Source organism: Strix uralensis, chromosome 1, assembly GCF_047716275.1.
Source record: "Strix uralensis isolate ZFMK-TIS-50842 chromosome 1, bStrUra1, whole genome shotgun sequence".
In the NCBI taxonomy this organism is placed as follows: domain Eukaryota; kingdom Metazoa; phylum Chordata; class Aves; order Strigiformes; family Strigidae; genus Strix; species Strix uralensis.
The window spans coordinates 67,108,216-67,133,418 of NC_133972.1; the positions used below are offsets into that span (position 1 = coordinate 67,108,216).

The 25,203-nt window shown below is 38.0% G+C and overlaps 1 protein-coding gene across 2 annotated transcripts in view; it reads left to right on the top strand.

Annotated features, from left to right (window-relative positions):
- The window catches only part of MINDY4 (MINDY lysine 48 deubiquitinase 4), an 84,762-nt gene that overhangs the window by 46,975 nt on the left and 12,584 nt on the right, over positions 1–25,203 (top strand). Inside the window, exons 14-15 of one of the 2 annotated variants that reach the window (XM_074869559.1) lie at positions 11,082–11,145; positions 13,038–13,199. In XM_074869559.1, coding sequence (XP_074725660.1) covers positions 11,082–11,145; positions 13,038–13,199 — 226 coding nt within the window. The remainder of the gene's footprint in view (positions 1–11,081; positions 11,146–13,037; positions 13,200–25,203) is intronic. The other variant, XM_074869569.1, reaches the window with a different exon arrangement.

Here is a 25,203-nt window from a genome sequence, read left to right on the forward strand (position 1 = left end):
TTAGCCAGAGGCCCTTCTAGCTGGGGTGTTCACTGGGCAAGAATTGCTTGCTGCATTAATAAATATATTAATAAATGTAGAACTGTAATGAAGCACAGATTGCAGCTTCAGCCGCTGAGTCAATAAAGGGAGTTTGGTTGAAAGAAGTTAATGTTTTTCCTTCAAAGAAAGACAAGAAGACAGGGATAATAAGTGAGACAGCCTTAGCAATATTTGAAGGAGGATGTGAGACCAAGATTTGAACGTATGAGATTTATATTTTTTCAAAAGTGAATATGCAGTGGAATATATTGATGTATGACTCAGGGACAAAAGAATAAAGCTAGAGATGATGGTAAAATGGGATTTTGAAGAGAAGATACAGGAAAGGAGAGTAGGGTCTGACACAACACAAATATGTAGGCATCTGTCAAATAAGATCTGAAGATAAGGAAGCTATATAGCCTACTAGATAAGAAATGTGAACCAGGTGGAACCGTGACCACAAAGGCAAACAAGAGGAAAAGTTGAATTAAGTTTGAAGAAGTATGCTGCACTGAAGAACAAGGAAAAAAAGTTAGTGGTAAAGGAAACTGGAAAAATTAAACCAAACTCAGCAAAAAAGGGAAGAATCAAGAAGGACTGAAATATTGGGAAATAATGCAAAAAAAAAAAAAAAAAGGAAAAAAACCTGGGATTAGCACAAATAATGGAGAGAGACATGTGGCTCTTGTCTCCCTGTTAAGAAAATTCAGGAAGCATGTCACCAGCACGGGTCCACAGAACAGAGAAGTGAATATATTTGGTGATAGCAAATTTGGTGTGGATATGCAACAGAAATATTTCTTATGGCAACAGGGGGAAAAAATCCAGATTGTTCCCTGAACACATCCAGTTCCTTCTAGAACGGATCAGGATAAATCATAAAGCTGAGGAACATGGCTGAAGAGAGTAAAGCTTATTAGCTCATTCTCTGGAGAATTTTCTGATCTCAATAAAGAGTGCAAAGGAATGAAAAAAAGTGTGGTCATCAACAGATAGCTCTAGCACTAGTGATCTGAGTCTTGGTGTTGGAAAATAGAGAAATAGTGTGATTCAGACAAGGTCAGACCCAGACCTTGAGTCAGAAATTAAACAACAAGCAATTTCCTTATCATATCAATAAAAAGATTGTCAGGGAAATATGTGAAGTTTCTGTGTGAAGTGGATGTGGCTGATATTAAGAGTAATGTAAAGAATACTCCAAATCTAAATTAATATTCTACCTTACATTTCAGTAAGGAAAACAATATGGTGCAAAGTCAGTATGGATAACTGGAATCCATGCATAGAAATTGAATTAATTTTGCGGGAGATAGAACTGAACCTGAAAAAGTGATGGCTACACAATATGAAGGAAAAAATAAACCAGGTATCTTTTTGCCTGTATCTCATTTCTAAACTTACGCAAGACTTTCTGAACTCTCTCTTGCTTTGTCAGACTTTATGAATGGACTTGATCCTAATAGCTTACATGCTTTGTCATACTATGCAACTTGCCCCATTAAAACATACAGTAACCCTGGATCTCTGGAGCAGTAAATCTGGAGAAGTGGATGCTCTTCATCTCCAAATACTGAAATAACTAACATCTAAAATCACAGATACAATGACACTGATGCTTAATACCTTTTCACAATAGAGGTCACCACATAACTGTGTAATAGCAAACAATGCTTACATTTAAGAAATATGGAAAAGCAGACCAAGCAACTTAGCCTTTATCTTAGCAGACTGAAAACTGTAGGCAAAATTCTGAAATGAGTGTAACTAACTACAGAGATAAATGAAAAATGGCAGGGAATGCAGTCTGACTTTACAGAAGATAAGTTATACAAGACTGAACTAACATTCTATTTTGATAAAAAAGCTGCTTTTTTAAGGTGGGAAATGAAATAGATTAATTCTATCTGGATTTCAGTAAAGCATGCGGTTATAGTATCAAATGGAGAACTGTTAGTTAAACTGAAAAAGAATAAAATTAGTTAATGGACACGTAATAAGAGGTGTTTGTATTTGATATCATGCCAAATGAGAAGTCATTTGCTAATGTGAAAATTTAAGAATTGTAAAGGTGATAAAGGAAAGGGACTCAGAAAAAAGTTATCAGTGTGGGGAGGGTTACTGATAGAGTTCCTCAATTATCAGTCCAGGATTAAACTCAGTTTTTATTCCCTACAGTAACGTCAGAAAAAGGGAGTAGTATGCTAATGAAATGTACTGATGACTCAAAAGTTGAAAGACACTGTCAATAGAGACTAAATCATGTTGTACAAAAAGAGTTGGCTCAGCTTCATGATGAGGGTAATAAAAAAATAATTTAACTACAAAACTACAAGGTCATGCAAACAGAGACTACTCACTGCTGTACTGTGGGAGTTCATGAGTTGTAAATGGCAGGATGAGGAGTTGAGAAGAGTAGTGGAGCACACAGTGACTTTGAGCCAGCATTATAAAATAGCACTGGATCTACTCTTAGGGTGAATCAACATAAATTGTTTTAGGTGAAGAAATATGAATAGATTGTGCAAGGCACTGATGTGTCCTCATTGAAATACCCTGTCAAATTGGGTTCACTTATTAAAACTGGGAGAAGTGTAGGGGAATGAAAAATATGTCTTATAAAAGTAGAACATATGTTTTTATCTCTGCTAGCATAAAAAACAAATTTTGAGAGGGGACATAACTATTGTCTGAAAAGTGGGAGGGTAGTAGTTGTAAGGAAACAAGAAGGACTGAGAAGAGTTTTTTAATTTAAAGAACAATATTAGTACAAGATGAAAATGTATCAGTAAACTTAGCCTGTGACTCAGTGAACCTAGTCCAAGTGTGACTAGATTTCAGGTTCCTAAGCCTCCACTGAGAAAAGCATGGAAAGCCAAGAAAGTGACTAAGAAACATGGTTTTCTGTGAAAGAGAGTAGCTGGGATCGCTGAATTTTGTATGCCAGATGCAAAGAACTTCATCTTCCTCCTCTCCACAGCTCTGCTTTATCCCAGTATGGCATATGGCTGTAGTCCACACCACGCCTAATATAAGAGTACTCTTCTGAGGAGTATCCGAGAGATGTGGATTTGTTTGCCCCTCAGTTCCATAAGACTGTCTGTATAGGATCAAAGGAAAGGTGCATCTAGCCTATAGCCTGTCTTTGATAGTGGAAAGCTGTGGCTGCTGAAGAAAGCTGTGTAAGTATTAGGGTGAATATAGAGCAATTATTTTGGTGGTATATTCTCCATGTTTCCGATAGTCAGTAATTCAGAGACTTCCTAAGCTGGAAGTTGTATCCGGACCACTGAGTTTATTAGCCCTTGATGAACCTATCCTCCATGAATTTTTCTAAAACCTCTTTGAACCCTTTAATTCTTTTGGCCTTCACAACATCCTGTGGCAGAGAGTTCCCCAATGTAGTTACGTGCTTTGTGAAAGACTTTTTACTTTTGTTTGCTTGAACTTGTTGCCCAATAAGTCTACAGAGTGCTGCCTAGTTCATGTTATGAAAAGTAGTGAGTAAATGTTCCTTAATCATCTCCTTACCATTGAGGAGTTTGTAAACTTCTGTTGTAGTCCATCAGTTGTGTCCTTTTGTAGTGAAATGGTCCTCGTCTATGTAGTCTCTTCTCATAGGAAAGCTGCTCCATATCTTGACTGTTTCTTCTGACCATCTGAACTTTCTCTAATTCCACTATATCTAAATGCTCAAATTCTGTTACTGTTGAGCTAAAATTTTTTAAAGTGACTATTTGAAACAGAGTGTTCATGCATTGCTTTAAATTGGCTTGTCTAATTGAGGAGTCTTTTTCAAGGCTGGCTACAGGGTACTGTCATTTCTGTAGCAACCTTATTTCTTGGCTTGTAATCTAAAAAAAAATATACTCAGCCTGTCTGTAGTACTGGCATATTTGTGAGTATGATTTATCTGTCCAGTCCCTGGTATATAGCAATTAGATGGCCATACCCAAGTCTTGGCAGGTTTCCTTTACTTTATGTTCATCAGATGGTGAAAAGGCATTTTCCAGTAGAGTTTCTTCTACTCTGAAAACTATAAGCAAGGTCACATAAATTACCTCTGGGATGTATCTGTTTTCCTCCATGTACAAGAAGCCCAGAGTGATTAGCTAATGTTTATGTGTCCATCTTTAGATATAAAAAAGTTAGTGATATGAAGCCCATCCCTAAGTGATTGTTTAGTTTTGTCATCTTCCCAATCTTGTTTTTTCCTTTTCTTTCAGAAAATCAAAGCATTTCAGAAATGAACCCTTTTGATTTTAGGGACATAAAGTATATTTATTAAAAAGACTCCAAAGATGTGAAAGACTAAGTGTGATTCTACTACAAAGTAGAGCGGTAACAAAACCAGTCATATTTTTGCTAAATTTCAGCCAGTGCACTCTCATACTGTGTGCTATTCAGCTGTTTGCTAAACTTAAGGTCAACGTGGTTAAGCAGATCCGGGTTTAGTATCTTCACTTAATGTGTTGCTCTCAGGAAGACATACTGCATTCAATAAGAAAGATAATTTATTTTAAAAAATGAAATAGTGGGTTGAATGTGTCAATAGATTAATTACTTTTCATATCAGATCATTTATGAAATATAAATATTTCCTATAGTATGTCAGCACCCTGTAGCAGCAGAGCTGATGATTAAATGTGCATGATTACCTCAGTAGAGGTACATTTTAAGAACTTTGTGAAATTAGCAGGTACATGAAAATAGTGATAAATAAAGAATGAAACCACGTCCTTGCTTTCACTGGTTTGAATCCCAAACAGCAATCTTTTTTTTTTTTCAGAAGGGCTCTTCCCTTCTTTTTTGAACATTCATTTGAAACCTTTGCAGTGTGCTAGTATAAAAAAAAAATAAATACTGTGGAACATTTACACAATAAGCCAGTCACCCATCCTGTCATTTTCCACATCCCCATTGTAATTATTTGAAATCCTTATGCTTGAAGACAATTTTTTCTCCCTCCCAACCCAAATTCTATTTTCGGAGTAGACTTGTAATTGTGTGTTTGTTAATATAGCTGTCTGTTGCCATGAACAAAGTGAGGTCACCAATTTTCTATTACAGCTTTGCCACAGAGTTAAGGACCAGCTAGCACTTACTTAAATGAACCATTATTTGTTTTATATTGTTTTATTTTGTTCTGCTATCAACCCAAACAATGTCTAGAGTAAATAACTGACATGAACTAACTCATATTTTGATAGTCTGGAGTTATTCCTAGTGTTACAGTTTGTATGTGACTTTTGTATTTAATATTCAGTGCTCAGATGTTCTCCATTTAAGACTTGGCAAGAATTTTCCTAGAAGTAAATTGAGAATTAATGTGTGTATGAAGCATTTTTAAAATGTCTTATTTGTCTAACTCAGTGTTATTTGCTAAGAAAAAGTTCATCTGATTACAGATTATGTTATATTTTGCCTCAGTCTTTAGCAGTGGAACTGTCTGTTCCCTGGACACCCAGCCTCATGAGCTGGGAGATGGGGAGGGGAAGCAGACTGAGGTCAGCACAGTTGAAGAGGAGGTGGTCAGAGACCTGCTACACCACTGGGATGCACACAAGTCTGTGGGACCAGATGGGTTACACCCAAGGGTGCTGAAAGAGTGCTGGCAGATGTGCTTGCCAAGCCACTTTCCATGATTTACCTGAAATCATGGCTAACTGGGGAGGTCCCATTGGACTGGAGGGTGGCAAATGTGACACCCATCTACAAGAAAGGCAGAAAGAAGGATCCAGGAAACTATAGACCTGTCAGTCTGACCTCGGTGCCAGGGAAGGTCACAGAGCAGGTCATCTCAAGTGCCATTAAAAGTCATATAATGGACGACCAGGGGATCAGGCCCAGTCAGCATGGGTTTATGAAAGGCAGGTCCTGCCTGACAAACCTGATCTCCTTCTATGACAAGCTGACCTGACTATTGGAGGAGGGAAAGGCTGTGGATGTTGTTTACTTTGACTTCAGTAAGGCCTTTGACACTGTTTCCCACAGCATTCTGCTGGTGAAACTGGATGATTGCAGCTTGGATGGGCACACGCTTTGCCGGGTAAAAAACTGGCTGGATGGCCGGGCCCAAAGAGTTGTGGTGAATGGAGTTAAATCCACTTGGCGGCCAGTCACGAGTGGTGTCCCCCAGGGCTCGGTTTTGGGGCCACTCCTGTTTAACATCTTTATTGATGATCTAGACGAGGGGATCGAGTGCACCCTCAGTAAGTTTGCAGATGACACCAAGTTGGGTGGGAGTGTTGATCCGCTCGAGGGTAGGGAGGCTCTGCAGAGAGATCTGGACAGGCTGGAGCAATGGGCTGAGGCCAACTGTGTGAGTTTCAATAAGGCCAAGTGCCGGGTGCTGCACTTCGGCCACAACAACCCCCAGCAGCGCTACAGGCTTGGGGAGGAGTGGCTGGAGAGCTGCCAGTCAGAGAGGGACCTGGGGGTGTTGATTGACAGCCGGCTGAACATGAGCCAGCAGTGTGCCCAGGTGGCCAAGAAGGCCAATGGCATCCTGGCTTGTATCAGAAATAGCATGGCCAGCAGGGACAGGGAAGTGATTTTACCCCTGTACTCGGCACTGGTGAGGCTGCACCTCGATGACTGTGTTCAGTTTTGGGCCCCTCACTACAAAAAGGACATTGAATTACTCGAGCGTGTCCAGAGAAGGGCAACGAAGCTGGTGAAGGGTCTGGAGCACATGTCGTACGAGGAGCGGCTGAGGGAACTGGGGTTGTTTAGTCTGGAGAAGAGGAGGCTGAGGGGAGACCTCATCGCCCTCTACAACTACCTGAAAGGAGGTTGCAGACAACTGGGGATGAGTCTCTAGTAAGCGATAGGACAAGAGGGAATGTCTTCAAGTTGCACCAGGGAAGGTTTAGACCGGATATTAGGAAGCATTTCTTTACAGAACGGGTTGTTAGGCGTTGGAATGGGCTGCCCAGGGAGGTGGTGGAGTCCCCATCCCTGGAGGTGTTTAAGAGTCAGGCTGACATAGCGCTGAGGGATATGGTGTAGTTGGGAGCTGTCAGTGTTAGGTTAATGGTTGGACTGGATGATCTTCAAGGTCTTTTCCAACCTAGACGATTCTGTGATTCTATATTGTAGCATCCAGTGCTAAAAATATTTATATTTTGGATTTGTATTTATGCACTTTTAAAACTTCAGTAGAGTCCATACAGATAGCTGTAATTTATTTTATCAATTGCTAAGGTTTATACTGCCGTTACAGTTTCTTCTAACTCTGGTATTTTTGTCCATCTGTCTTAAACTCTTAGAATTGTTTTTTATAATTTGTATATCCCAGAATGGATGAATACATTGAAAACATGAGGCAGATTCCTAATAAGAACTGTCATGGCTACCCTGAAGTCAGCAAGTTATGTCAGTATGTCTGTGACAATTCAGAGCAGTCAAAGGTTTGGCTCAGAACATCTATACATTTTCAGTACTTTACATCCTTAATAAATGTGTTATTTATAACTAACAATTTCAACAAGACTGAAGACTAACACAGAATCACCAACAGGAGCATGGAAAGAAAATGAGTTTTTGTAATGATATTTTTTGAAAAGGCTATTTCAGGCATTTCTGCCGTAAAACCAGCAGAATTAGAAAACATGAAAAAATATGTATAATTCACACCAGATGCATTTTGTTGTTTTCTGTCATGATGAGATTTCTGCAGTTGCTATAAAGCAGATATTTGGTCTGAAGCGACCTTACACATCTTTTGGTTTTGCCACATAATGACATTCATTTTATGCAATAATAATGTGAGAAAAAAATTTTTGGTTGCATTCTGAATGAAAAGACAGTTAAGCCCCAGAATATAGGTACCTCACATAGATCACCCTGTTCTGGGAAAGAAAAAAAGAAAAAATATTTAAACGGAAATATTTTTAAAAAGAATAGTACAAAATTAATAAACTATGTGGAGATGAGTTTTGCCATGTTATTTAGGTTCTGTGAGCATAGAAAAAATACATCCACATTTTGTCAAAATATCAGAAAAGCTGGGCTAAACAATTCCAGCACTGCTGAATGCAGAATTCAGCAATTCATGGGTCCCAGGACAAAAAACTAAAAGAAAAGTTGAAACTATGACTTTGCTCATATTAGGAAGGCATTTGATCTGAGTGTATTTGCTGCTGTCTCTCCTGTCTCAACAGGCTGCTTCTTTCGTAGCAGAAGCCTCAGCTTCACTCACTCCATAGAGAATTCAAACTCACTCCTCCCTGGTTTCAGTAGAGATGTAAGCCACATTACTTTACACACAGTACAACTAAAAATAAAAATCAACCTGGGAGATCTTACAGATTGATCTGAAATTTAGCAGATCTCATTGTCACCTTTTTGATCAGGTATCAACTCAGGAAATGATTCCTGCTGAAAACTGAGTTTAAGCATATTTTAAAACATGCTTAATTTTAAGTATTTGTCCAGGAGATTTTAAAAATCAGTATCTTGGTCTCTGATTGAATAGTTTTTTTCACAAACTTTACAGTATTACAGGTGAGGCAAACCACTATTTTGTGCCATCAGTCAACATACTCCTAGCTCACTCTCCAGTTAGACTTATGTACTAACATGATACTGGAAAATACTGATAATATTGCATGAGGAGGAAATATTTATGATTACCACTGTTCTCTTTGGTAGTGTCTTTTTCTGACCTGTGATTCTGTCAAAGCAGCATGCAGAGCACTGAGTTGTAAATGAAGAAGGAGGGATTCAGTAGAGCCAAGCCTTTAATTTATTGTCTGATGACAATGGGGATTCTTAAAAGTATCCTGGCTTAAAATTAATGGGGTTTTCTGTTTTAAAGTGATTTAAAAATTTTAAATGGAAAATGCCATGTAGGGACAAAGTAATATTGGTAGTAATGATTTATTCATTATATCTGTTTTGACATCTGATAGCCAAGACACCAGAATGAACAAATGCTTCAGATTTGCTTGTCATAAATGAATGTCTTCACAGCCTGGCAGAAAACAAAACACATTATTATAGTTATCTGACACTTTTACAATGCATGAAGTGTACTTGCGCTTAAAAACTGACGCCTTTTATTATAACACAGTAAATATACCTGCACAGTAGATGGTAAGTCTTTGGCAGGTATAAATGATAATCTTAAAACCATTTAGAATAGGTGTAAATCTCATAGCTATATGCCTGATGTTTGTTTCCTCATTAGCAGAGATGATTTGAAAGGCAGATGTTCTTCTTGAAAATCTGAGATACACCTCTAAACTCCCATATTGTTTGTACCTACAGATGAAATTAGAACTTCCTCCTATTGTCTTTGTCGTATGTCCCATCGTCCCTAACTGACGCATATTGTATAGTCTGCTCATTTCAAACAAGGCTATGGCATTTTCAAGTGAAACTGTTTCTAAAACTAAAAAATGGCCAAAATCCAAAGATGATTATCACCTCATCCATTCCTTCAGTGTTGCATGAGAGAATTTTCTATATCACGGGCACACTTTCCGTGGTCTTTTCTTTGATTTCACACTAGCAAGAGATGTTATTGTGGCACTTTGTTATGATTGAGACTAACTTGTAAATTATCTTTAAAATAATTTTTTTTTAAAAAGAAAATGTGATTCAATGGCTATGACTGATTTGAATGATTTTAAGTATCATTATGGCTGTAAATCTTATAAAGTATGTATTACATTCTGATTTTGGCGTTCAAAGAAATCCCATGAGAAAATAATCATGTAAAGTTTGGGATGAAGACAGGGAATGTCCCAACTTTTTACTTAGGATTAACAGAGCATGTACAGCAATGTTGAAGGGAAATTTCTAGCTAGCACTACTCTAACCACATCAGTTCAACTCTTTATCACAAACAAAATATTTTATTTTTTTAAAATAAATGTGCTAATTGCCAGGAAACATGAATATTTGGGTGCGTAGAAGATTTTACAAGTCAAATGAGAGTGAGAAGGACAGATGTGTGTGGAATAACTAAGTTTTAATTGATGATCATTCAGGCATTCTCTCTACCTTTGTAACAATACCAAAATAAGAATGTAGCCAAAACAATTGAGATTGACATGTTTTATACTGAAGGGAAATAGCTTTTTTTATGAACCATAGAATTAATCTGTGGAGTTCACTGCCATAGCTGTCCCAGAATATAGTACAATGTTTTTTCTCAAAACTAGATTAGACGCTTATTTATGTATACAATAATGTTTGCAGTTACATTAGGTCTGCAGGATAAAAATTATCACAGTTACAACCTTTATTTTTTAGGTCATTAACCAATCGCTAATTCAATAATTCCAGGAGTTATGGGAGAGGGAACTTAGTTTGGGGAGATATTACTCCATAATTATCAGTAATGCAATTTCACATACTTTTCTCTTTGATGTCATAAAATAGAAGAAGGGACCACACAGTGGTATTATATATGTGTACACCTAGAGGTTTTTTAATTTTTTTTCTTTTGTTCTTCTTTTCATGGACAATATAGTGTATAGATTATATCATCTTCAGTTTGTGGGTATATTCCAAGTATTGATAGGAATAACAAATACATGCCTTTGTGAGAACATCTTATCTGAGTACTAGAATAGGTTGCCTAGGTAGGTTGTGGAGTCTACCTCCTTAGAGATATTCAAAACGTCATCTAGACATGGTCCTGGGCACCTGGCTCTGGGTAGCCCTGCTTGAGTAGGAGTTTGGCCAAGGTGACCTCCAGAGGTCCCTTCCAACCTCAAACATTCTGTGATTCTGTAATTCTGTAAGACAAGTAGTCCAGTAGTTCTAATTTCTAAAGTTCTAGCTAGTGGTGACAATGTCTTCTTTTCTCCTCTACAGGTATTTTCTTTAGTCTAGCTCTAACAAACCTTTTCTTGCAACAGGTTTAGTTGATACATACACATTGTTTTGCCATGAAAAAAGTCACCTTGAAAGGATTCCAAAATGTAGATCTATATTTATGGTTGGGAAACAGTTTGTGTTTTTTCCCCCCAAGATTTAGAGATGTTAAATCTAATGAAAAGAAACAATTGTATTTAAATTTAATTGTATTCTCCACTCCTTTTCAGGGTGCGCAATGATTTTGATGTGCTTACAAACAGGTTGATTGGCAGCCATGGCTATTGTACTCAGGTAAGTTAAGTGTGTGGTCTTGGGTATGTCATACACCTCTGCGTGCAGAGCTGTGAACTGACTCTGGGAAGATGGCATTTCTTAAAGTTACTTATGTTTTTCCTTTTTCCCCATAATGTCAAGCACCTTCATCCTTTCTTCTTTTTTCCTTGTGTTTTGGCATATTCTTGTCGTTGCTTACAGAGCCTCTGCTTTTTGGCCTGGTTTTCTGGTCTGCGTCTGTGTGCATGTCCTCATACTCCTCTCATCTGCCTCTTTTGAACTCCTTAGTTGATTTTAGAGCTGAAATACCACTGAGTCTGCAAGCTGAGTTTTGTTCCTGCTGTTTCAGAACGGCGACTGTTGTTGCATGTCCAGTCGTACAGCTCCTCTGTGAGTGGTCACTGCCCAGCTAACTGAGCTGATGCTGACTGAAGCTAACTGGTGATTCAAGCATGTATATCAAACTGACTTATGATATACATGTCTAAAAGGCATTTGGTGCTTGAAAATAAACAGTCTGAAGTGCTGTCTGACACCTAGGACCACAGCTTCATGTAGTCTAAATTTCAGCTCATGTCCTGTACCAAATGTCTCCCTCTAGCTGGCTCTAGACCTGCAGAGGCATCCACTCAGTTGGAAATGCTTTGCCTTGGACACGTAGGTGGAATGTAGATCCCAAAATTCTGGGACAGATTCCCCCAAAGCTGTGACGTACGCAGTTGGATGGTCTGAATATGGTCCACAGCCATTAAATGTGCTGCCATTTTGGCTGCAAAAGGCAAGCTTCATGTTCTTCTCTTGTACTGTTGCGGGAGGACTTTTATACTGTGTTATGCGATGATTCCTCAAGAAGGTGGTGGAACATCATGGGTGGATTAGAAGTCCTAAAAACATCGGTAAGAACCTACAAACTTTGAAGAGTCCTTCCAGAGAAACACGGGGCTATAAATGTGTGCATTATTTTTAAAATCATACATCAAGTCAAAACTGGCAATACCAGTGTTATTCATGTCTTTGGGCATGGTTATTTGAATTATTTTTTCTGGAAACTTTCTTCTTGTTATTCCCCTCATGCTTCTTGACATATGTTATTTATTAATAGTTAGCTGGTTCACTGCTGTAGCAGTCTGCTGCTACGTATTGTTCCTTGCTGTTACATCCTAGAAGGCCCTCGTGGGATCTTATGCTAAACAAAATGACTAGTGTCTCTGTTTCTTGAACTTTATGCACACTCACGTGTGCACATGCACAGACACCCACTCTCTCACATGTATTTAGCCTCTGACACACCCATATTTCTAGTTCAATTGGAGAAGAAATAATAAACAATCTGCTAGAGTAAGTATGAGTATGTTAGTGATATGGACCAGATGTGAAGCCATATGGGTGAATGTCTTACTGAATGAGACTTAAGTTCATCCAGAAGTAATCAGTGAGGAAAAAAAAAAATCTTTTAAGAAATCTTGTCCAATGTACAAAATACATCACTAAGCACATGCAGAAATATCAGATAATACTATACAGGCTTTTAATTGATATCATTCATGCTGTAGCTTTCATTGTAGAGAAAAAGGGACACCAAAATGTTTTCATTTAAAAAAAACAACAATAACATGAGAAGGTTGAGAGTTGGATGTAAGAGTAAATTGATTGTCAGCATTTTGCCTCTGGAAAGATGAACTTTGAAAACTGCTAATATTTCCTTATTTTACTTTGGGAGTAGACTTTCCCCAAAATATCTGGAAAACATTTAATAAGCAATCCTCATCCTATCCCTAAAGTTAAAGCCATCACATAAATTAAGGGTCTGGTACATGTGTAACTTTATCAATCCCGAGTCTTGTAGTGGTGTCTAGTAAAGACAAGATGTTTAACTACTTTTTTTTTTTTTTTAACCATGTCACAAACAGGAATTGGTGAATTTGCTTTTGACTGGCAAAGCTGTGTCCAATGTTTTCAACAATGTGATAGAGCTGGACTCTGGAAATGGCAATATCACAATTTTGAAAGGTATTACAAGCCGCAGTGATATTGGTTTGCTCTCTCTCTTCGAGCACTATGATGTTTGTCAGGTATGCTTTCCATTCTTCTGATTTTATTTAAAAAGGAAACAATGAAATTTAAAATTGGCTTGGAGAGAGTATAGTAGCTAAGAAATTATGGTCTTGATTCAGTTGCTCACTCAGAGGCATCTAGTGCTGTTTTAGACACCCAAAGGCAGAGTGTCGTCTCCCTTCTGGATGCAGGTTCTGTGTCACAACTGCCACCCCTTGGTAAATGACTTGGGTAGTCTACAGCATCTCAAATCTTAGATACCTGTGTCATTTTCTAACTGATCTGGAGCGGGAGTCAGTTTACAGACTAACAGACTTCTATTTAAGTGGCTACTGTATAGATCTGTATGTGTGAACTAGGACCTGCTCAGTGCAGTCTGTGGAGCTGAAATCTGTTCAGCTGACTAAAGATAATTGTGTTCTCTAGGCTGGGCTGAACAAGTTCCCCTGACTCTGTTCACTAGATCTCCACTGATTATAGTGGAGTTGAGATACCCAGCTCACATGTGGACACCTGTATATTACTCATTTATATGTAAGCAACTGAATCTGGATCTGAAACTCACCCTAAGTATTCAGTTTTCCATGAGTTCCCATGTGATGGATTGAATCCTGTACTCTGTGCTGTAATGGCGGTCAGTAGTAGCGGTCAAAAAAATAATAGACAATTAAAATATCTGTCAACATAACAAGAACATTCCCTTTAACATGTCTTTGAAATCAGTATTTTAATTGTCACCATGAAAATTAAAAGAGAGATTAAAAATTTCAAAGAAGTGACAGCCATTAATTTACCTCTGGAAAAACTTTTATGAGGATTTCACTGGTTCTCCATCAACAGACATTGTTGTCAAGATGGACATCCTTCCTAAAGACATGTTCTATCTTAAACAGACAATCATGTGTCTGATGCAAAGATATTATTTGAAATTCTCTTGCTTGTGTTAGGTGCTAGATTAGATAATTGTAACAGTCCCATCTGGATTTGCAGTCAGTGCCTTTATAAAAATTTGAAATTGATTAGCAAAGAATTTGTTTGTACTCATCTAATATAAATGTGTTACTGAAAATAAAGCTTGATTTTACTTGTTCCCCGTATAGCTAAAGACAGTTACATTTTCCTCCTACTGAAAAATTATAATTTTTGTTATTAATTAACTCAATTCTTGACATTATTCACAAGATTATAAGGCTTAAATTCAGTCAAGACAGCATATCAGTGTATCCAAATCAGATAAATTCTGAACAAACCAAACTAAAAATAAACTAGCTTCTGTGTCTAGTTCAAGCTCCTTGTCCTTTTCTATAAACAGTGTAACATTTAAAACCTCAAAAATGGTTATGCACCACTGTAGCATTTTTTCCATTCTCTAGTGAGGAAAATGACTTCTAAGTAGCAAAATGGTAAGTGAGGTCAATGCAGGTAAGAGCTGTTTCTTTCCCATCTGCCCTCTAAAAATAAAATTAAAAGTTATCCTGAGAATCTGACACCATCTTCCACTTATTCTGCAAATTATACAATGGAGTGGGGTCTCTTTCTTGTACTACTGTGCTCTCACATGGGAGCTGGACTCATGAGCAGTGATCTGTTTTCCAAGCCAGTGACTCGTAATCAGTTACAGAAACTCCAGTAGACGTAGTTTCCTCTTTTTTCAGTCTACAGTAGTTAGGCAACTGATGCAAATTGTCTTACTTTTTATTAAGAACGTATGTGACTGCTCCGCATTTCAGTTTGTATGTCCCAGGACATGCTGCAATGCCTGCCTTAGGACTGGGACAAAACTCAGATTCTGGTGGACTTTGGCCTCAAGTCTGGAGGGTCTCCACTGTGGCTTCAGCATGAGGGGCCAGATTTTGCTTTCTGTTAGAAAGATAGAAGTTTAGAAGAGTTTAAAGAAAGTAAATGTCACTGATAGTTTGCAGTAGTGGAACTGAGAATAGCATTTGCCTTTCAAACTGACTCTTTTCTTCCTCTCAGTGTTTCAGTAAGTGGATTCAGCATCCAATTACATTGTGGCTATGAGGATGGTAGCTGAAACCAGTAATGGAAAAGGACTGTCATTTTTGGTTGGTTTTCTTTTTGTTTCCAGGAGTAAGAAAATCCTGAGCATGATATATGGTGAATCATAGACATTAGAGCTGGAAAACTCCCTTTAGGTCATATCCAGCCAATCTCTCAGGGGATAATTCAGGATATTTTTATGTCCTGTTATATAGTAGTCTTTCTTTTAAAAATCTGTATCTATGAAGTTCCTGCCTTTTTTTTCAGATGGCCATTTATTAGTTGATTGTAATGCGTATAACTGTGATCTTACCTTTTTTCTCACACATCTCTACTTTAAAATATGAGGAGGTGCAAATACAGATTTGCACATGCCTGCGAATGTGGAGGTTTTCATATTTACTACAAAACTTGTACTTTGGATATACTAATATTAAATATGACTGTTCATTTACTTAGTTTCCTCTGATTATCATTCTTACTTCTAATCCAGCCAGTCCCCTAAACAATTCATCCCCATCCGCTAGACATTTGCAAGCTGATGTAACAGTTCCTCCCTTTTTCATCAGTACATCCTGTCCAAAGCTTATTATTATTGCTTTACTCTAGACTTCTTCCAACTTACCAACGCATTTAGGAAGAGATATGCAAGATTCCAGGCTAGATGCAGTAAATCCACACGGAGAAAATTTTCTATACAATCTTGTCTCCCTTGTCTAATATGCGGAGTATTTGTATATAATCCACAATTTCCTTGGCAATATTTTCTGAAACATCATGAAAATATCATGAGGGCATGATAACTGAGTTAATCCTTCTGTCAAACTTCAACAGTAGCAAATCTAAACAAAATGATCAGTCCCTTTTTCTCCAGTGATTGCCCTCTGTTGCTGATCCATTAATCTCTTTCAGTGAATCATGATGAATGTGTTATCTTTGCTGATTAGAAAAATGTGTGCTTCATGTAATTTGTCTGGAATTGTTAATGTCTAATCATCACTCTTAGTCCTAACATATCACCATACTCAGTATATTTTTGTAATGTGATTACTTGTTGCAAATTGCTTCATGATGACAGATGGATTCATTCAATCTGTTTCATATGCAAACATTTAGTTTCATAGTGAGATTCCATATTTTAATACGAAAAAACTAAAAGTCCAATTCTGTTACTTTTTGGTAGGCAAGTTACACATCTTTGGATTTCTTTTCTTTGAGCTAAGCCCTATTAATTCCATCTGATCTTGCACATTTAACTAAGAAGCCTAAATTCAGATTTTAGGTTTCCTGGGATTTCTTTAGAGCTCTCAAAACAATAGAAACATTTTCAAAAGCTGGTCAGTCTACATAAAATTGGTGCAGGTTTTCCTCTGTTTGCTGGGTTGCAACATGCAGCAGTTTAGCATTAGTCTCAGGGCAGCTTGAGTTGATTCTGCAACAGGGACAAGACCTCTGAGAAAGGGGTGAGGCACAGAAGCAGGCAGGGCCAATTATAGCAGTCGTGAGTGAGAAAGTCCCTGTGTTTGGGTCAGAGTCTTTGACCTAAATGTCGCATTGAAGTTGCAGGTGAAAAAACTTTGAATGATGAAATGCTCTTTTCAAAACTTATTGTGATGTTAAAATAAAAACAAATGGAAACAGATGCTCCTCATATTTATACCAGATCATTTAAGAGACTAACAGCAACAAAAGGGAAACATAATCTGTATTCTCATCTGAAAAAGCTAAAAGATAGTACTATTAACATTAATAATGATAATGATAATAATAATTATAACAATAATAGTATCTAGCATTTATGTGTCATTTCCTATGAATAGATCTGTGCTTTGCAAAAGAGAAAGTAATATATTTTTCAGGGGAGGTAACAGACAAACAGAAGTCGAAGTGCCTATCCCAATAAGTCATCCGATAAACTAGTGGCTGAACTGGGAAGAGAGTACAGGTGTTCTGAATCTCTCATTCTAAAGTTAGTATGATACTGGCTGATGAACTTGACCCTTCTTCTGAAATGCTTTTTAAAACCGCTTTAGGTATGTGCTGTTGTACATGAAGTAATGGAAGTATTCAAGGTTACTTGTCTCTTTTGAGCCTTGATTCTGATTCTTCTTTGTCTTCACTGATTCTTTCCTGCTTTTAACCTGTCCTGCTATAGTAGTTAAACCTCCTACCATCTGACCTCCCTCCCAAACTTACCCTACCCTGATTTTTGACAATGTCCAAGTCTCTGCCTGAGTTGTCAGCATTTCAAGAGACTGATGCTTTTTAGCTCTTGCATTTCTGAAAATAAAGAGAGAACGTGGCATTGACAAAGGAGTTATGCTGGTTTTTTCCTATTTATTTTTAAAAAGAAAGAGAGCATAAATAAACAGAATTTATTCATTAAAATTCCACAGATGGGAAATATTATCTTTGGTCCTTTTGATGAAACCAGCACACTCTGTGCTACAACAAGATCTACTTGAATTCGTAAATGCAGCACACATGCTCTGTCTTCTGGCACCTCACCTGTTTACTTGCCCTGTGGAATGTCCTTCCTATAACCTTCTTCACTGGGAAATATGTCTGCTAAACAGGCGCCTTAGTCAGATGGACTGGATTCAAGCCAGGTCATTGGTGGGGTTGCAGAGGGGGAGGTTTAGAAAGAGTATTTTAACCATCTTGTTTAAGAAACCAACAACAAAAATATGCATGTGCAAAATGGAAACTGATGGTTGGTTTTAATTTTCCACTTATTTTTCGGTAATGGGTATGCAGTAGATAGTGTGCCATGTAGATGCATTCGGCAAGGGACCCTGCTATTTATATAAGACATTTGTGAGTGCCACTGTGGGCACAAACATGTGATACATACAAGTTTTACTGAAACAAGGCTGACAAAGCGTTGGCCATTTAAAAAGTCTGTTCTTCATTCCCTGTTTTTACAACTACCTTTCTAGCCTGGAACTGAAATTTTCTTTAATGAAGTCTTATTGTCCTCCTACTTATCCATGGACAGTTATTTTCCTGGACCCCAGCCACTGTTGCTGGGATATTTGCATTGATTTCTTGTCAACATCCTTACAAATAAAATAGAATCACAGAGTTTTTATTTAAGACAATAAGAATAACAAACCCCACATGTTTAAAAGAGTTCTGCATGCTTTACAAACAGACAAAACAGATAATGAGAAGTCAGATATTTTCCACATGTCTCTCTAGATTATAAATACCTGCATTTGGATTTGGATTTATCCCATCTATCTTTAGGTCCTTTATAGGCTGAAAATGCTTCAGGTAAGAGTCCAGCCAACTCCCTTTATACCTGATGAACAGGGGAGGTCTAAATTTCTGATAACACCCATCTCTTCCTTGTTTGATTTTACAGACAACCAAAGCCTAGGGGCTAGCCTAAGTTAGAGGGCCTAGAAATAGATGCTCAAGAGTTAGGTGAACTGAATCTTTACCTATCTTTGTCATTTCAGTGAAGTAACTTACTGAAATTATTTGTAAACTGCTTCATCTGTATTGAGGGAATGACAAAGTGCTGAAGTCTGAGTGAGGGTCTGAATCTCCCTCAACATTTCTTCACTTCATGTGACATACCAGAAATGCAGAAGAATGGGACAAGGATAAAGAAAAGATCCTGAGGCTACCTGGTGCCCTGATGTCTATTTGCGTTGCCACAGCTGCTATCTTCACTTATGTTGTGGCAGTGTAAGAGAACTTTAGTCAAAAGCCAGTGCTTTCCAGGAGTCCTTTCTTTTGTTTGGTAGTCCTGCTATTGAACACACATCTCTTTCTATTCTTCTTCATTAATGTTGCCCTTTTTTCTTCCCTAATTCATTATCAGAATTATTTCCTTTTCTACAACAAAAAGGATTAAAAGCTGCAGAGAAATTATCTAGGGCTCCCAGGTAGCAGTAGTGTTTCCTACTACAATGTATAAATATCTGGCTAAAAACTCTTCAATTTCTGCCTAACCTAGCGTAGTCATTAAATTATGCATACCCTGAATGTCAGATCTTGTGAACATTAACTTTATTTTTCTTAATCTGATTGAAATCAAGTACATATCAATGGCAATAACTTTACCCTCACAGAGTCCCTTAACTATATGCAAATATAATAGTAATGTGGCTGACCTGGTGTTGAGTGAACTGAGTCAGTGGTGTTTTTGATCACCCAAGGGCTATTGCAAAGGTATCTGGTTTTACGCCATTGTCACTTCAGTCTTAACACTGTTAGAACATTGTTTAATATTAATTCAGTAAAGGTCATTGCAATTGCAGGGAAGAAACTTTGACAGAACAAACAATAGGCTGTGGTCTGTAATTGTGAAAGCTTTGTGTAATTATCCTTTTGTCTATCAATCCTATTGAATTCAGTACAACTGTTAATTACTCAGTTTGACAGAACCCAGACTTTTGTGGAATCACATGGGTCTTCAGTACTACACTGTATGATTTCTTTGGAAAATAAGCATCTATAACCGTTGTATTCAGGCAAACAAACATAAAGCAAGAAATGATTGAATATAATTTTAATGTAAAAAAAAATAAAGTCCCGCAAGCAAGGAAGTGAAATTATACTGTGATAACAAAACTAGAGGAAAATGCCATCACATTAGCCATATCCAGTGTTCCCCTTGGTTTTGATATCTTCTTCTCTTCTTCTTTGAATCACGTCCACTGCATTGGAGTGATAACCTGTTTGTTCTTGTTCAAGGTAAATTGTGTAATGTAGTCCAAGAAACACGGAATCTAGGTTATAGTTCTTGTTTGTTTATTTTGGTATACACATGGCAAAATATAGCCTTGTTCAATGAGCAAATAAAATCTGAATGGTGAAGTACCGTATACTCATTCTGGCAGATACATTGGAATAATTCTCCAGGAATAAATATTTATCTGTAGATTTAATTTCACCATTGTGCGAATACACACTAAAGTCAGATGTGTAACAAGACCACCCGTAGTGTTGAAAATGAGCCCTTTGAAGGTGCTTCCTTTTAAAAGGTTGACATTTTCCAAAGATGAGATTTGTGTCTCTGAAATTTATGAGCGTTCTTAAGGGATTTGTAAGGGAGAGGATTAGGGTTAGTGAAGTCTCCATAGGAACTGAAAACATGCAGTATGAAAAGACGCCTAATTCATTCCCCCCCTTATTTTTTTTTTTTTTTCCTGAAGAAGATTAGTGAGCATATTTGAAAACATATATTTGAATAGTAATGCATTATTACTTTTTAATTCATTATGATACTGCAAGCAGCAAAAAAAAAATGATACTTTTTATGTTCTGCAAAGTAGAAATACAGCCGTTGAGCCCTTAACAAAAATAATAATATTTAATTAAATGGATTCAAGTCACATATCCCTGATTTGCCTTTGGAAGTCAGAGCCAGCATTACACTCATAGGGCAGCATACAACAGCTGGAAAGAAGGGCCCCATTCTCTGGCAAGCACTTGTTGGATGACACACACTCTGAATGAGTTTAAAGGGTTTCCTGAGGAGTCAGAACACTGGGTGTTCATGCTTGTTCTTCCCTGTCCTGCTTCAAGGTCTTGTTAAATTCCAGGATCACTACCATCAACCAACCTGACCAGGCAGTTGAAGAAGCACTCACCACTCACCATCTGGACTAGTTAAACGAGGGCAGACTTTTAGTCTACTCAGCAGTTGATGCCTGAAGAAGTGGGCAAAGGAATCTTCACAATGAAGATTGTCCTTACTTTGCCAGTAGCGTGGTTCCATATTATATTTTGTTTGAAAAATCTAGACACAGAATGCTATAGCAGAGGGAAGTTCCTCATAGGAAGTCTAGACAAAGTAACATGTTTGGGGAGAGAAAGGAATTTTAGCCTTATGGATAAAAAACATTCCATACTGCTTGACCTTAAAACTGGAATGTAGGAATAACTTGAAGTATCTGGAGAGCCAGAAGCCCCTGGAAGGTGATGACAGTGGGACAGAGTGGCCAGTGGTTTTGGGGAGAAGCAAACCTGCAGTGACCAGCCAACAGCTGGCACGCAACTTGATGTTAAAAGCAGCAGCTAATCCTCAACTAGCATAACTAATGTAACTGAAATGAAGAGTTCTCCCTTTTTATTGTCTTAAAGTTCATGCCCTCGCCTTCTTCTGCAAGCATTGTAATTGAAAACTATACATATTTGGAAAATATTCCTACAGACCATACTCATGTGAACAATTTGTCCTGACTTCAATAGGACTGTTCATGTGAGTAAGAATTGGAGTGGATGTGTGCTTTGAAACAGTTCTGTATCTCTCTAATCTTGTTTTGTCAAATGTTGTTTGATGAAGCTCGGAAGTTACTTTAGCAGACATATGTAGGAAGAACACTTTTTTTATGAGCAGACTAGCTGTTCCTTTTTGGCTTTGATTTATCTGCATATTAAAATATGCATGTTTGTGAGACTGAATCTTTTCATCCGTATCCCTCTAATTTGCCATCTTTTGTTGCATCTGCGTATTTCCCTTCTTGATAACTCCTGTTATGAGTATTTTTGTAAGCTTGTAAAAAAATGTCTTTACTTTTAAGCCAAGAATTTACATGAAAAACAAAACTGTTGTATAAAAGGCTGTTTTAAATAGATATTAGCAAAGTAATGAGTCAGAGAACAGTTACTTAATTAGCTAGAGACTGGTTATCTAACATCAGAAGAAATTCTCATTGGGGAATATAATTGACTTTGTACTCAAATAACACTTCAGATATAAATTCTAAATCTCAGTAATGAAAGAAAACCCTCACATTCCTTATCACTTAGGATGCTGTTTAGATTTTTAGTTACAACAAAATATATGTTGACTTCTGCCTTTTAGCTGTATATTAGATGACATTTGCATTTGTGTGCCCAAGGTGAAGAACTGAGGGTTGTACTGTAAAAGCTGTATCTGTGAATCTATATCTAGAAAACATGTATAAGAATTTTTCTGTTAAATGTCTTCCAGTTTCCACTAGCACCCACTGCATATGCAGAAGCATGATTTAAATCCCATAGTAGTAAATGTAGCAATAGGCAGAGATTATTTCTGTAGATTGTATCACTTACCATATTACTATGCAAACCTCTTCAAAACTACCTAAGCTTCTAAACTAGCAAAGTTTCTTTGATCCATGTGTCTGTATTATGGAGGCAGAAACTGATCTTATATTTCTATGCGCATATATTTGCACACTTGGCTGCCATTGCTTGTTTTGCAGATTGGTAGCATACTAGCAGTGCAACATCTGTTTAGCAAAGCATGCATAAAACTGGGGATAAAATAAAGATGGTTATACAGTGTCCTGCAGAGCAGTGACTCTGTCTTCTATAAGAATATTAAGTGGAGCTCTAGGCAAAAACATTGCAGTGAAAGCAAAAAGTTTTATTTTGGTTTTTAGTTTCCCTGAGTGATTTATCAAAGATACAAACCCCAACAATACAATGGGGGGGAAAAAAAGGTTATTATTTTGAAATTAGAATACAGCTTTCAATGACAGGAATATCGCTAATAATAAATATCTCTTGTAGCTGAATATTAAAATCCTAGCTGGAAGAAATAAGGTTTCTTTGCTACCTTAAGCAATCTAATCACTTTTTTTTACTCTATTATTTACTACTGAAGGGGCTAATATCATTAACTGATACTGCAGCTTTAAAGCAGCAGCATACAATAGGAGGATGGTATCTGTCTCAGAACACATGAGTGTGAGGTGAAGAAAATGCTACAAGATATTCACTGACCTCAGGGGATGCAGGTAACTTCCATGACTCATTTTATATCAGCACATATTAAGTTTCAAATCCATAGATACACTCCCCCAGGTATTAAAGTATATATATGTCTGCCTTAAAACATAAATTCCTTGACAAATAATACATATGAGTCTAAATATACATAAAACTAGCTTCAATCCTTCGCTGGGCTTGAACCTTAAAGACTATGGGGTGAAGCAGCAGAAAAAACTGAATAAACTGATAAATGGATACATATATAGATAAAAGCAATTACTCACAAATCCAAAGAATTGCTGTAGTAGCCCACATCTTAAATAGCTGGCAGATTTAAGAATAATACTTCAAATCAGTAATGGAATAGCATAGACTATTTCAGTTGGAAGGGACCTACAGTGATCATCTAGTCCAACTGCCAGATCAATTTCAGGGCTGACCAAAAGTTAAAGCATCTTGTTAAAGACATTGTCCAAATGCTTCTGACTGCCTCTCCAGGAAGCCTGTTCCAGGGTTTGACCACCATCCAGTAAAGAAATGCTTCCTAATGTCCAGTCAAAACCTCCCATGGTGCAGCTTTGAACCATTCCCACTCATCCTATCACTGGATACCAGGGAGAAGAGATCAGCACCTCCCTCTCCACTTCCCCTCCTCAGGAAGCTGTAGAGAGCAGTGAGGTCTCTCCCCAGCCTCCTTTTCTCCAAACTAGACAAACCCAAAGTCCTTAGCCGCTCCTGATAGGATATTCCTTCCAGCCCTTTGACCAGCTTTATTACCCTCCTCTGGACGCATTCTTCTTAAATTGTGGGGCCCAGAATTGCACACAGTATTCAAGGTAGGGCCTCACCCATGCTGAACACAGCAGTATAATCACCTCTTTTGACCGGCTGATTGTGCTATATTTAATGCACCCCAGCATGCAGTTTGTCCTATTGGCTGCCAGGGGACTTGTACTGAGCCTGCTGTTGACCAGCACCCCAGATGCCTCTCTGTTGGGCTGCTCTCCAGCCACTTCTCTCCCAGTTTATACTTGTGCCCAGCATTACTTTATCCTAGGTGCAGAATCCAGCATTTCAACTTGTTAAATTTAATCCCATTAATCACTGCCCAATGCTCTAATCTGTCTAGATCCCTCTGTAAGGCCTCTTGTTCCTCAAAAGAGTCAACAGCACCTCCCAGTTTGGTGTCATCAGCAAACTTGCTAATGATGCATTCAACTCCTGCATGCAGATTGTTGATAAATATATTGAACAGAACTGCCCCTAGAATTGAGCCCTGAGGAACAGCACTGGTGACTGGTCACCAGCCAGATGTAGCCCCATTCACTGCAACACTTTGAACTCTGCCCTTCAGCCAGCTCTTCCCCTAGTGCACACTAAACCTGCTCATTCCATAGTTGGACAACTTGTCCAGAAGGATGCTGTGAGGGACAGTATCACACGCCTTACTAAAATCCAGAAAAATGACATCCCCTGCCTTCCCTTTATCCACAAGGCAGGCGACATCATACAAGGATATCAATTTAGTTAATCAGGACTTTCCCTTTGTGAACACATGTTGACTATGCCTGATGATTGCATTATTCTTTAAATGCCTTTCAATAGTACCCAGTATGATTTCCATAATCTTTCCAGGAACTGAGGTTGTAGGACAGGTCTATAGTTCGCTCACGCCCTTTTTGTAGATTGGAATAACGTCAGCTAGCTTCCAGTCAGCAGGGACCTCTCCAGACTCCTGAGACCTTTGGTAGATAGGGAGGGGTCCTGCCATAACATCTGCCAGCTCCTTCAGAACTCTGAGATGAATCCCATCAGGCCCTATGGACTTGTGAGCATTCAGCTGAATCCACTGGTCCCTTACAATTTCAGTGTCCACAAGTGGAAAGTCAGTGTTCCTACACTCATGGTCCTCCAACTCAGGGGCCAGGCAGCCCAAGGTCTATCAGTATTATTAAAGACTAAAACAAAAAATGCATTAAATGCCTACACTTTTTCTTCATCCCTATTATTCAGGTGACCATCTTCAACAAGTATCACTCCAATGTTTTCTTTAGACCTCCTCTTGCTATTAACATACTTTAAAAAGCACTTCTTGCTATCTGAAACACTCTGGCCAGTTTCAACTGACTTTTTGTGTCTTCTCCCTGCATAAATGAACCACAGCTCTGTACCCTTCCTGCGAATCCTGACCTTGCTTCCAGAGATCATACAATTTTTTTTTCTTCCTGAGCTACATGAGGAGTTCCCTGTTCAGCCAATCTGGTCTTCTGCCCCACTTGCTTGACTTACAACACAGTGGAATTG